Source organism: Myxocyprinus asiaticus, chromosome 4 (genome assembly GCF_019703515.2).
Source record: "Myxocyprinus asiaticus isolate MX2 ecotype Aquarium Trade chromosome 4, UBuf_Myxa_2, whole genome shotgun sequence".
Lineage (NCBI taxonomy): Eukaryota > Metazoa > Chordata > Actinopteri > Cypriniformes > Catostomidae > Myxocyprinus > Myxocyprinus asiaticus.
Window position 1 is genome coordinate 22,981,686 of NC_059347.1, and position 13,535 is coordinate 22,995,220.

At 42.0% G+C, this 13,535-nt stretch overlaps 2 protein-coding genes across 3 annotated transcripts in view; both read left to right on the forward strand.

The window, feature by feature from the left end:
- Positions 1-13,535, forward strand: part of LOC127432191 (multiple C2 and transmembrane domain-containing protein 1-like) — a 491,532-nt gene that overhangs the window by 297,974 nt on the left and 180,023 nt on the right. The gene's annotated exons all lie outside the window — the stretch shown is intronic.
- The window catches only part of LOC127432183 (uncharacterized protein KIAA0825-like), a 216,203-nt gene that overhangs the window by 3,903 nt on the left and 198,765 nt on the right, over positions 1-13,535 (forward strand). The window contains exon 2 of the mRNA XM_051683056.1: positions 3,302-3,440. Within this exon, the coding sequence (XP_051539016.1) occupies positions 3,310-3,440 (131 nt within the window). The 5' untranslated portion in view covers positions 3,302-3,309. The remainder of the gene's footprint in view (positions 1-3,301; positions 3,441-13,535) is intronic.

Below are 13,535 nucleotides of genomic sequence, written 5' to 3' on the forward strand. Positions count from 1 at the left end.
TTTACAGCACTATTTCCTGATTATTCCTGATAAATGACTGAATTTGCTGCTGCTATGAAATAATGAATACACACAAAAATACAATACATTTAAAATGTAAAACCTGAGATATGGCTAATGTGAGTTCAATGGAAGACCCTTCATTATTTTTATGGCCAAATTGTCTGCCTAAAATAGGATACCTACAATTAAACTGCAAACTAAAAACACAAATGAGGCCAGCTGCAATCAGAAAAGTTTAAACAAGGCTTTTGACTGAACACAAAATGTTCTGGTTTCACTTTCATTTTCTTATTCTTGGTTGTTGCAGGTTCATACACGCAGAGTTTATGGCACGCAATGGCACAGAGTAGGAGATAAGGAGGAGATGCTTACTCTTTTGTATGTGAATTATAAGTAAAGTCATACCAATCACGTTTCAGAAAAAGAAGTCTAGACTTTAAAACCTGGAATAAAAAAATAAAAAAAGTACATGCATATACACCAATAACTGCACATACTCAATAAAAAGATCAACAAAAAATAAAAAAATACTATTGCATGGGCTTAATTTATTTCACTGGAACTTTTTTATTTTTATTTTTTCTGTTCACCGGTATTGTATGAATATTACACACAACAATGCAACTCTTATTATTGCCTGAATGGTATATTTAAGAGTTTTTAGACCAAGAACATGACAAAAACAAGCTTTTTTAAAAAAGCATTTGAGGCACTGGCTGCTAAATATTTCACACCACTACCTCCAGTCTGAGTGGGGAGCTGTTTGTAAGGGTAGACATGTGGAGAAATGCTGGTGTGTCTTTAAGTGTCGAGAGAATACATCTGCCCCAGCTCTCAGACGCGTGCACATACACGCACACACACACACACACAAACAAACATGCACACATACATACACAGCACCAGCTCTGTTCCTTGTGTGGCAGCTCTCAGAACTACTCTGGGACTCCACAACATCTGAGTTCAAAATAGATAACAAGACAAAGGAAATAGAGGGTGCATCTGCCTAATTGGGCCCTATGTGGTGACAGCATGAACCTGACACTTTTCCCACAAATCTCATGTGGATGAGGCACAGGCGATGCGCATCCCTTTGTAACATTGGCTACACACATGCACACTTTCACACATGCAGACACACATTGACGCAGTCAGTCCCAGTGTAATTACACTGTTCACTTCCTAATCCTGTCTTTAAAAAACCTGCACAAGTCACTTTCTCTTTTCACTCTTTCCCCTCAGACAGTAGTGGAGGCTTGAATGGAGTTTAGAAATAATAAAACACGAGCTTAACTGCAAAGTCTGTCAAGTGAGGGAAATAATATTTGTCCAGCTAGACAGCGTTTCCCTTTGTGCAGGCTAAATTTATGTTGAGATTTCTGTCTATGAGGAGAAAGGGCTGTCGTGTCGGAGAAGAAGTGCGAGCTGCTTGGTGTTTGACAGGGATTATTAAAATCAGCCCAGATGAAGGGGAGAGGGGCGCCGCAAAGCCAAATTGACACTGACACCCTCCATTACACTCCACTTGACTTGTGATGACGACGTTGATACAGTCTCTCTCTCTCTCTTTCTCTCTCTCTCTCTCGTGCAGGATTTGTGCCTGCAAGACTTGAACATTGAGGGCTGTATAGCAATCTGTGTCCAGATGGATTGTTTATTTAAAGTGAGGGCAAAAAGATGTGTCATTCTATATTGCGACGATGTCTAGTACCGCAAGGCCGGTGTTTCCGATATGCATGCATTACCACCAAGTTGTACTGTAAATTGAATGGCACTCCACCTTGACACAGAGAGGGAGGCAGAGAGATGAAAGCAATGGATTGAGACTAGAAATATTTATGGCAGATGATAACTAACGCCTTGTTCCAGCTGCGGTTTGATGCACAGCCACTGATAAGTATCTTGTTGGAGGTGAAATCAAATCATTTTGTGTAAGGGGCCATCATGTGTGTTCGAGGACACATTTCATCAAACATAAAGGCTTCTCTTTTCAGACATACATTCGATCCATTTCACACAAATGCAGTACACAAGCAGATGTGGCTAGGCAACAGAGCCACAATTTCAGTTGCTAAAGCTATCCACAAAGTAGGTTATCATGCCCACAATAGGTGTGAAATGGACCTGTGTGGACCTTCTGTACAATTCATTCTATGTGCTGCAAAACATTGCTCTTCTTTTCACCCTTATTTAAAACAGGTCCATTTTAGCAGGAGCAAAGTATCTGGTTTATTCTTTAGTGTTTATCTTATGATACAAATGTAATGATGATACCAGCCAAACATTTACAACATTTATGTATCTCATTATATCAAAATCATAATAATAATAATAAATATAGCTGCAAGCAGCCATTACGGGGCCAAGCCCCACTAAATAGCCTATTTGGCTTACAAGACCAATAGCACCCAAAGATGGTGGTGGCACTATATAGTTTGTCCAAGTGACTCCTAATTTTGTCTGGTGGCAATTGATGCCCACTTATATCAGTGTACCAAAGTTCATAATTTTCCTATGTATGGTTCTATGGGCTGCCATAGACTCCCATTGGGGAGGAAGAATAATAATACTAATGGATACAATTAAGTCTACAGCCACTTGGCCCCTAATAGTAATTAAATAAAAATAAAAACTAAAGTCTTGTGCTTAAATGCTTGAAAATAGTTTTGTAGACAAATATGTATTGTGCTAGCATATGTGCTAGCATATGAATTTCTATGCAATACTGAAATTTTATACTGAAATGTTGGAACAGATATTGATGGAAAAACAGCCAACAAGTGCTAAGTATACATTTAAACCCCATCAATACTGTAAATGCATCCCAGGTGGATACCCATAGTTGGTTGAGAGAATGGCCAGACTGTTTTGTTTAGAGCAATAATTTAGCAATTTATTGGCTTCTTTAAAGAAGCTAAAATATTAGATAGTTTTGATTTGTTTAACATTTTTGCTTACTACATCACTCCCATGCTTTCATATGTGTTGTGTCACAGTTTTGATAAGTTTACAATAAAGAATGTGTAGGTTTTTCCAGACTTTTGACTGGTAGTGTAAAAATAGTGATTCAGCTGCTTACGCAATGTGCAATCAAAAGCGTTATTGGAATAGGTAAACACATTTGATTTGATGCAAAAATGTCTGATTGGAGATAGCACTTGCCACAAACTTGGCAGAATGGGGTCGAGGTCAGGGTACAGGAGCATTCGGTAGCATCATGCCGAGTTCCCATGTGATCATTTGATATAGAAGTGTAGGTTCTTTGTCAAAGTTTCACCAGTATTTCATTGTTTTGTAGGAGAAGATATGGACTGGCAAGGTGACTTCCTACACGACCATGCATTTGTGGAGCTGCAGGTCGAAGGGACCCCTGGTGAGGTGGACATCCAGAACTTGATCAGAGACACAGAGGAGAAACTTAGACTCAACGCATGCAGGTCAGAGTCAGTTTTCTCAAACTTTGATCTTAGATTTCCTTGAAGTTGTTGATTGTCATGTTATTCGATGTTAAAATATTTTCTTCCATCCCAGACCAATATGCAGACACAACAACTTCAATGTGTGTGAGGCTTTCAAAACACTGTTTGAGTAGCCTGACATGACAATTTCTGGCTCAACCGATTGTGTGAGTTTGGGATGGGATTGCCTGGTTTGAGCGAAAAATGGCAGACAGGCCAGTAGGATTATTTGGGAAACCTGCTTACAATTATATTTTTTGCAATTGTGTTTCAGGATTTATTAAACCCAACTATTTCTGCTAAGATACGCTTGGGTGTTTGTGTTTTGCTATTGTATGCCCATGTGACAAGGAGTAAAACATTACTTTGGTGCTTCATCCGGTTCCCGCCTCTTCCTTTCCACTGAACCCTGTTACATTGGTGCCGAAGTCCGGGAAGGAGGAGGGATGCACCGTCGTAGAGTCCTCGCCACTACCATCCACCCCAAAGAAGCAGCCACGGCCATCCACCGGGGGACGGAGGAGTTGCTACCGGCCGCCTGGATACGGAGGAACGGCCACCATCCACAAGGGGAGGAGGGGCTCACTGCTGGCCGCCTGTAGCGGTGGGGCCGCTGCCAGGGGTGGAGGAGTTCCCTACCGGTCCGCCCGGGGAGGAGCGCCTGTTGTCCACCAGAGGGTGGAGGACTGATCGAGGACGAGGCGACGGCGTGTCTGGGAACCAGCTAGTATGTTTTCTCTCTCTCTCTCTCTCTCACTGTCGCTCCGCGTTGGCCTTTCCCTGTCCTCTTTTTGTTGTTTTATTTTTCCCTCCCCTTGTCTCCCTCCCAGGTTGTGGAAGGTGGGAAAGGCCTGCCGGCAGGCGGGGCCAGAAGGGCAGCGACCCGGGGGGGTGATGTATGTTATGCTGGGGGTTCCCTGGCCTGAGGCAAAGGAGGGAGGAGTGTGACAAGGAGGAGGGCGGGGCCGGGCGTGCGTAGTCACAATCAGGCTAATCAGCTGAGGAGAGGGATAAGTGCAACGAGATGTGGCAGTTCAGGAGAGAGAGAGCTACAGGCAGCTGCCCTGTATGCGTTTGTGTGTCTTTGTGTTTAAGTTTATTAAAAACATTACTTTGATGCCTCCTCCTTTCCACTGAACCCTGTTACAGCCCACAAGGAGTAAAAAATAACAATGGCCTAAGTCTAAGAAATGTTGCAGTAAAAGAAAGATATATGATTATATATATTTGTGTCATTCACTGATAAACAGTGAACAAGATGATCGCTCCTCCACACACACACATGAATACTCATCTAGTACAGACAAGTAAGACATTTCAATGGGTTTGTTCAAGCTGGCCCATTCAAAAGAAAGTCTCCCTGAATATTGATAGAGAGGGTGTTTCAGTCTCAGAGGTGGTGGTTCTTAATGAGGGTTATTGTATATCGTGATCTAAAATCCAAGAATGTACAGACAAATGACCTACATGTTTACTTCAAGGACACTATATAAATTGCCATCAATACCAAAAAGTAGCATTATTTGAGAAGACTCAAAATTGTAAGGGATGTAACTGCAGGTGTATTAGTCCACAGAATGCGTGCAGTGCTTGGGTGGACATTGTACTGCACATTGGTCTTATTTTGGAGAGCTGTTATTTCCTTAGAAGCTTTCTCCACTTTTGCTAATCCTAACATTGAGACCACATGATTAATTGAGGGTTGATGAATAGCATGCCACTTCATCTGAAATCAATGAACTAAAACACGCTCTGAATGCAAGCTTGGAGCTAGACGTCCTTTTTTCCATTTTGATGGAAGGTTGTGGCATTATCAGATATTGGTGTTTTGTTGCTGGTGAAGGACATGCTGATGAGTTCCTCTAAACTAAAGGACTGTCTGTTTCTTTTTTCCTTTTTTAATTCATTTTTACACCAACCATGCATCTCATACAGGGGTGACATGAACCTTTTTATTTTAAGGGGCATCAGTGACCATTGACAAGAACAAATAAATAAATAATAATAAAAAATAAATAAAAAATAAATTAAAAAAAGAGTAGTTTACCCAAAAATGTAAATTTTGTTGCAATTTACTCATATGACTTGCTTTCTTTAAGTAATAGTTCACCAAAAATGATATTTCTCTCATCATTTACTCATCCTCATGGCATTCCAAATCTGTATGACTTTTTATTTCTTGTGTTGAACACAAACAGTTTAATATTTTATTTATTTTTGTATTGCTGTATGAGGTGTTTTTGTCCATGCAATGTTTAATCCATGTCTTTTAAATCAATATGATGAGAGAATCTCGTTCACATGAACGCATTTTCTCGCAAGAACTTCCGGTTGTATCATGCATGAGTGAACAAGCTTCATTATTTCTTTGTTTGTGATGAACATCATAGACTTGCATTGTACAGTATAGACAAAAAACCTTATATATCCATAATTTTTTTTTGGTTTGTGTTTTTTTTTGTGCATACAGGTTTGGAATGCCATGAGGGTAAGTAAATGATGAGAGAATTATGATTTCTGGGTGAACTATCCCTTTGTGGAAATGTTTTAACGAATATTGCAGACTGTCCTCTCAATACAATGGCAGTGAAAAGTGCCTCACTTTAAAGCTAAAAAACAGATCCAAAAGTATCATAAAAATAGTCCATGTAGCTTGTGCATCATATTTCAAGTCTTCCAAAGGCATACAATAGGTTTTGGTGAGAAAGTATTTCCCGGTCCGTTGCACGATAATGAGTACACAAGAGAAGTATTTTTGCAGTGGTGTATGTGTTCACGTAAGAAATTGCATTGGAATAAGCCAAGCAAAATTGCAACTGAACTTGACAGCCATGTATTTTTGTTGTATTGGACAAGAGCAGCTTTGACATTTTGTTCCATGGGAATTAAGTCATCCGAGTTTCAAGCAACAACTAGGGTGGTTAGATGATGACAAACTGTCAGATCTGCCGAAATTCTGACTCGACTGGACTGACCAAATTTACAGAGTTTTATAATTATTGTAAAGTGTAGTTTAAAATAAATAAATAAAAAAAAAAAAAAAATATATATATATATATATATATATAATATATATTTGCATTAAAAATACACTTTGACTGGATAAGACGCTTCTAGTCTCATCTGGCGGCTGATTCACACCTGCATTGGTAGTTCTGGAGGACAGAGCTGTCTTTGTCTTTCTCGCTTTCTCAACCCTAACCTCTCTTCTCTCCCTCTATCCTTGTCTCTCCACCTCATCCTCTCCCTCTCTCCCTGATGGCACCTCTCTCCATTGTGCCGCCCGCACCAAAAAATCTATTTCTGTCATGCTTTTATCCTTTATGTTGCACTGAAGACACTCGGAGGACAGAAGGTTCTTCGCTAAATGTGTTGTGCTTGAACAAAGGCAGTCTCACCCCCCTGCCATTAGACACACGTCCTCATTCCTGTCCGGCCGGCCTCTCTCCTCTCCAAATGGGAAAGTAATAATTAAAGATTCCACATCTTGAAACGAAAACCCTTGTGTGGGTAATTCAAGGATTAATACTGAAGGCTGAAACAGTTTTTCTGCCTCTCTAAGCATTAAAGGGTTATTTTTGTGTTCTTGGAGAAAGATGGAAGATGGGGAACCATTATAAGAACAAAGAAGCCGGATAATAAGGAATTGTGCCGGAGAGAGAGAGAGAGAAAGAGAGAGAGAAAGAAACTCGGCTCTGGTGGTCAGTCAGCCCTGGCTGGCTTAATTTGAGCCGATTCGGATGGAGGCTGGCAGCCCTTCTCCATGACCTCCACCAGGGTGGGCTAAAGCTGTATTCTACACCTGCTACCTAATCCACTTATCCAAGTTGTGAACAAATTATAGAAAAGAACAGGAAGCAAAAAGAGGGTAAGAGAGATTGCGGCTGCCCTGCTCTATTCACGGCCCTAACCTATTTATGGGTCAGTGTGGCTGGCCGACTTTCAGCTCTAGAATGTCAGAGATTTGCCTAAGAGCTGCTTCCTAATTGAAGGAGATTAAGATAGCCTGTCAAACAGCCTCGGATCTCCCAAACTGAAACGCTGTTATCCAATTAAGTTTCATCAAATCGGACACTTGGGGAGGTCACCGGTAGTATGTGGCCCCCTAATGAAGTGTCAGCCATAGTCCAGCAACGGGAGACCGGGCTTCGGATTTCACCGCAGTCGGGAAACGGCTTACAGCAGATAGCCACAGCACGATGCCAATTTACCTTGTGTGTGCGAGTAAGTGTGTGTCCTGACAAATAACCCATGGGGGTTTGGCACTGGAGGAGGCTAAGCGGGCCAGATCTAGAGTCGGCAGGATCCACTTTCACGCGCTTCATTCAGTCCGGCTTATTCTGGAGAAAGAGCCCTTCTTTGATAGCTCCCAGATAGGCTATTTGTTTCCTGGGCACATGACTTGGTGCTCAGTGAAGCTGGGGCTTATTTGAAAGAGATCTCTTCCTTTCCTCTGCTCCCCTCCCCTATCGCCCTTCTCTTTCCTTCTTTGCTTCTCTCTCCTGGAGCGCGACAGCCCACCCACACTAAATTAATTTTGACAAGGAACTTAAGATAACGTCAAAGCGCTGACTAATCAGTGTATTGGGTTTCTGTAAGGCAGAGAGCTGTGAAACATGCCATCATATTTAATAAAAGACTCCCGTCGCCTCTCTCTTTCTGTCTTTTTCTCTTGTTCCTCCCCACTCTCTCTCTCTCTCTCTCTCTTTACCTGGTCTGTCATGTCTGGTTTGCACGGATTTGAAAAACAATTACAGTTTTTGGAAGCGTGATTGGCAAACGGGGAGGAAACAGAGAATGAGGCTTAAGGGAGCTTTTCCTAGTCTCTGCGTTCTGGGTATTGTGTGGAGCTGGTCTCCCTGAAATTCCTTTCAACTTCTCCTTTTGTTGTTGTTTGATTTAAAGGGTAGATTAATCAGGAATTTTTTGTGCGTGAGGCTGTTGACAGTCCTTTTTGGCTTTTGTGGGTTTTTCTCTGTATCTTTCTCTCTGCGTCTGACTCTGTTCTTTTTCTCTTTTCCTGTGTGTCTTTCAGAGTGAGGTAAAATGATATTATTGGATCAGATTAATCTGGAGGTTTTTAGCACACCTCTTCAGGTGAGATCAGGCAACAGGGCAGTTTATCTTGATTTTCTCTTTCTCTATCTCTGGCTCTTTTTGTTCATGAGACATAAGACATTAAATAAAAATCTTAACCATGATTAATTTACAATGTACATTAAAATAATAAGTTATAATGTAAGAAAGTGGAGCCTATTTGTTATATATTATAATAAAGGCATAATCAAGGTGTACATACCACCTTATTCTTAGTTGCAGGCTCTCATATACTGTAGATATATGTACATGAACAGATAGCTTGATACATTAATTTTATATATTTATACAAGGGTATAATTAATGTGGCTGGAATGTGATATGAACATGGTGGCCACCATGGGTACCACCGTTATGTAAAATAAAAGAGCTTTTTTCAGGCCACTAATATTCATGGGGTCACTGGAATTGTCAAACTGTTTGAAAAATAAATAAATAAAAATAAGTACACCTTTAAGAATATCTTCTTTTACTTAAAGGTGCACTCAGTAACTTTTTGTTTGTGTCATCTTGGAGTTACAGCCAAGATTAATTTAATCCATGAGTGAAAATGTCCAATAACAAGATGGTTACTGAAATTAAGCTAGTAGTATTCAGCTGGTTATGTGATTTTCTAATGGCAGCCCCCATGAAGGTGCCCCTTCTCCATGTAGAATAAACCAGCTTTTATAAGGTTACTGATATGACTAGAGTCCTCATCTCATGTGAGTGGTTATGATTTTATACATAAGTTTCAAATTTACAATTCATTTTTTTTTTAGGAGTAAAACTTGTAAAAAAAATTACACCTGCACATGCATGTACATCCACTGATTATTAGAGGGTATCCACTTGTCATTAAAAATGAATATGTCAATTTGGCAAAAATTGGCCATTAAAAAGTATTAAATTACATTTCCAGAGATTTATTATTTTGTATTTATTTTTTTGGGAACATTTTCCTCCTCAGATCATAAGGTTGAATTAAATTGTTTTTTCAAATATCTCTGTTGCTCAGGGTGATTTTGCGTTCATGTGTAGTAGCCAATAGAATTATGTTTTAATTCGACAACACCCATTTGATTTAGTCTAACTTTGTCATTAGACTAATTTCACAACCCTTCACAAGTTTGATCATCATGATGGCTGCCTCGGTGTGGAGCTCCTCAGTTCTTTTGTTGTCTTTGTTTGTTTGCCCTGTGTTTAGTAATCTTTTTCCAGTCAGTTTTACCAGAGACGAACTGCTGAACATTCGACAGCATGTACCAGACAATCTTTTCCTGGTTTTCGAATATTCAGACATTTTGCTAGACATTTTAGTTGGAGGCCAGCTCTGCTGTTCAAGAGACGCAGGCGAGGGAGATGAGCCGGTGCGCTGGTCAAACTCCGTCGGCACGGATTTCGAACAGCGCTGCCAAGTATTCACTTTGTGAATCTCCGCTCTCTTCCTAACAAAACGGACAAACTACATCTCCTCACCCGCACAAACAAGGACTTTTCAACCTCTGCCGCCTTGTGCTTCACAGAAACCTGGCTGAGTGAAGCCATTCCGGACAGCACGTTACATCTGCCGGGCTTCCGGCTGTTCAGAGTGGATCGCATCTCAGAGTTAACGGGGAAAACGAGAGGCGGTGGAACATGCTTTTATATCAATGAAAGTTGGTGTACAGATGTAACAACGTTAAAGAGGATGTGCTGTCCTAATTTGGAAGCGCTCTTTATTAACTATAAGCCATTCTACTCGTCGCGGGTGTTTTCCTCGTTTATTCTGGTGAGTGTGTATATTGCACCAAACATGTGTTTGAACACAGCGCTGCAACAGCTGGCTGATCAAATCACAGACATGGAACAACAATACCAGGACTCAGTAATTATTATTCTTGGGGATTTTAACAAAACTAACCTCACCTTTGAACTGCCAAAATACAGACAGCACATTACATGCCCCACCAGGGACAGAAGTATATTGGACCACTGCTACACAACATTAAAGGATGTATATCGCTCTGTCTATTTAGGACTCTCTGATCAATGTCTGGTTCATCTTCTTCCAATCTGTAGGCAGAAATTAAAATCAACCTAGCCAGTAGTAAGGACTGTAAAGAGATGGACCAATGAAGCAGAGCGGGAACTACAAGCCTGCTTCGATTGCATGGATTGGAGTGTTTTTGAGACTGCAGCCACAGACCTGGACGAGCTCACAGGTACTGTTACATCAGATATCAATTTCTGTGAGGATATGTGCATTCCTATTAGGACTTATTTAAAGTTCAACAATGACAAACCGTGGTTTACAGCAGAGCTCAGGCAGCTTCGTCAGGCCAAAGAGGTTGAGTACAGGGGTGGGGATAAAGTCTTGTACAATCAGGCCAGGAACACACTGAACAGGGAAATCAGAGTGGCTAAAAGAAGATACTCTGAGAAGCTGAAAAACAAGTTTTCAGCTAACGACCCTGCATCAGTGTGAAGTGGCATGAAACAACTCACAAATTACAGGACTCCTACCCCCAACCCTGTAGGGAACCAACAACTGGCTGACGACCTGAATGTGTTCTACTGCAGATTTGAAAGGCCCAATCTCACACCCCACACCCACTCTGACCTTCACTTCACACAAACACAAACACCAACACCTCCTGCAACCCCCCTCCTCCCCCCTCCTGCTACTCAACCTGCACTTAAGATCTGTGAAGATGATGTGAGCCGCGTCTTTCGGAAACAAAAGACGAGGAAGGCTTCAGGCCCAGATGGCGTCTCACCAGCGTGTCTTCGATCCTGTGCTAACCAGCTGGCCCCCATCTTCACACAGATCTTCAATAGATCACTGGAGCAGTGTGAAGTCCCGTGCTGCTTCAAACGCTCAATCATTATTCCTGTCCCAAAGAAACCAAAAATCACAGGACTTAATGACTACAGACCTGTCACCCTGACGTCTGTGGTCATGAAATCATTTGAGAGAATGGTGTTGGTCCACCTGAAGAACATCACTGGACCCTTTCTAGATCCCCTTCAATTTGCTTATCGAGCAAACAGGTCTGTGGATGATGCAGTCAACATAGGATTGCATCATATCCTGCAACATCTGGACAGGGACATATGCAAGGATCATTTTTGTGGACTTCAGTTCGGCTTTCAACACCATCATCCCAGCTATACTCCAGAATAAATTACACCAACTCTCTGTTCTCATGTCTATCTGTCAGTGGATTACCAGCTTTCTGATGGACAGGCAGCAGCTTGTGAGACAGGAGAAACTCACTTCTAGCACCTGTACAATCAGCACTGGTGCCCCCCAGGAATGTGTGCTCTCCCCACTACTCTTCTCCCTCTACACCAATGACTGCATCGCCAAGGACCCCTCTGTCAAGCTCCTGAAGTTTGCAGACGACACCACTGTCATCGGCCTCATCCGAGATGATGATGAGTCTGCATACAGAAGGGAGGTTGAACAGCTGGCTGTCTGGTGCAGTCAAAACAACCTTGAACTGAACACGCTCAAAACGGTGGAGATCATTGTGGACTTTAGGAGAAACACCCCAACACTGACCCCCCCTCACCATTCTAAACAGCACTGTGGCAGCAGTGGAGTCATTCATGTTCCTGGGCACTACCATCTCACAGGACCTGAAGTGGGAGACCCACATTGACTCCATTGTGAAAAAGGCCCAGCAGAGGTTGTACTTCCTTCGCCAGCTGAGGAAATTCAACCTGCCACAGGCGCTGCTGATACAGTTTTACTCAGCAGTCATTGAGTCTGTCCTCTGCACTTCAATAACTGTCTGGTTTGGTTCAGCTACGAAATCAGACATCAGAAGACTACAAAGGACAGTTCAGACTGCTGAGAGGATTATTGGTTGCCCCCTGCCCCCCTCCAAGAACTATACACTTCCAGAGTGAGGAAAAAGGCTGGAAAAATCACTCTGGACCCCACTCACCCTGCCCAATACCTTTTTGAACTGTTGCCTTCTGGCCGACGCTTCAGAGCTCTGAGCACCAGAACCATCAGGCACAGGAACAGTTTTTTCCCTCAGGCTATTCATCTCATGAACAGTTAAATTGCCCCATTGAGCAATAACTATGTGCAATACACAGACTAAACTTTCTTATATTTATCCAACACATCCAACCTCTTCTGCCATTTGATTCCTCTGAGAAAAAAAAAAAAACCCAAAAAACATTTGCACTGTACATAACAGATTGTATTAGATTTGCACTACCCATGTGTGTGTGTGTATGTATGTATATGTGTGTCTGTACGTATGTGTATAATTAGTTTTATTTTTTATTATTTTCTACATCTTGCTGCTGTTTCTTGTATTGTTTTTGAATCTGTGTGAAGATGGGGGCCAGCTGGTTAGCACAGGATCGAAGACACGCTGGTAAGGCGCCATCTGGGCCTGAAGCCTTCCTCGTCTTTTGTTTCCGAAAGACGCGGCTCACATCATCTTCACAGATCTTAAGTGCAGGTTGAGTAGCAGGAGGGGGGAGGAGGGGGGTTGCAGGAGGTGTTGGTGTTTGTGTGAAGTGAAGGTCAGAGTGGGTGTGGGGTGTGAGATTGGGCCTTTCAAATCTGCAGTAGAACACATTCAGGTCGTCAGCCAGTTGTTGGTTCCCTACAGGGTTGGGGGTAGGAGTCCTGTAATTTGTGAGTTGTTTCATGCCACTTCACACTGATGCAGGGTCGTTAGCTGAAAACTTGTTTTTCAGCTTCTCAGAGTATCTTCTTTTAGCCACTCTGATTTCCCTGTTCAGTGTGTTCCTGGCCTGATTGTACAAGACTTTATCCCCACCCCTGTACGCAACCTCTTTGGCCTGACAAAGCTGCCTGGGCTCTGCTGTAAACCACGGTTTGTCATTGTTGAACTTGAAATAAATCCTAGTAGTAATGCACATATCCTCACAGAAACTGATATCTGATGTAACAGCATCTGTGAGCTCGTCCAGGTCTGTGGCTGCAGTCTCAAAAACACTCCAATCCATGCAATCGAAGCAGGCTTG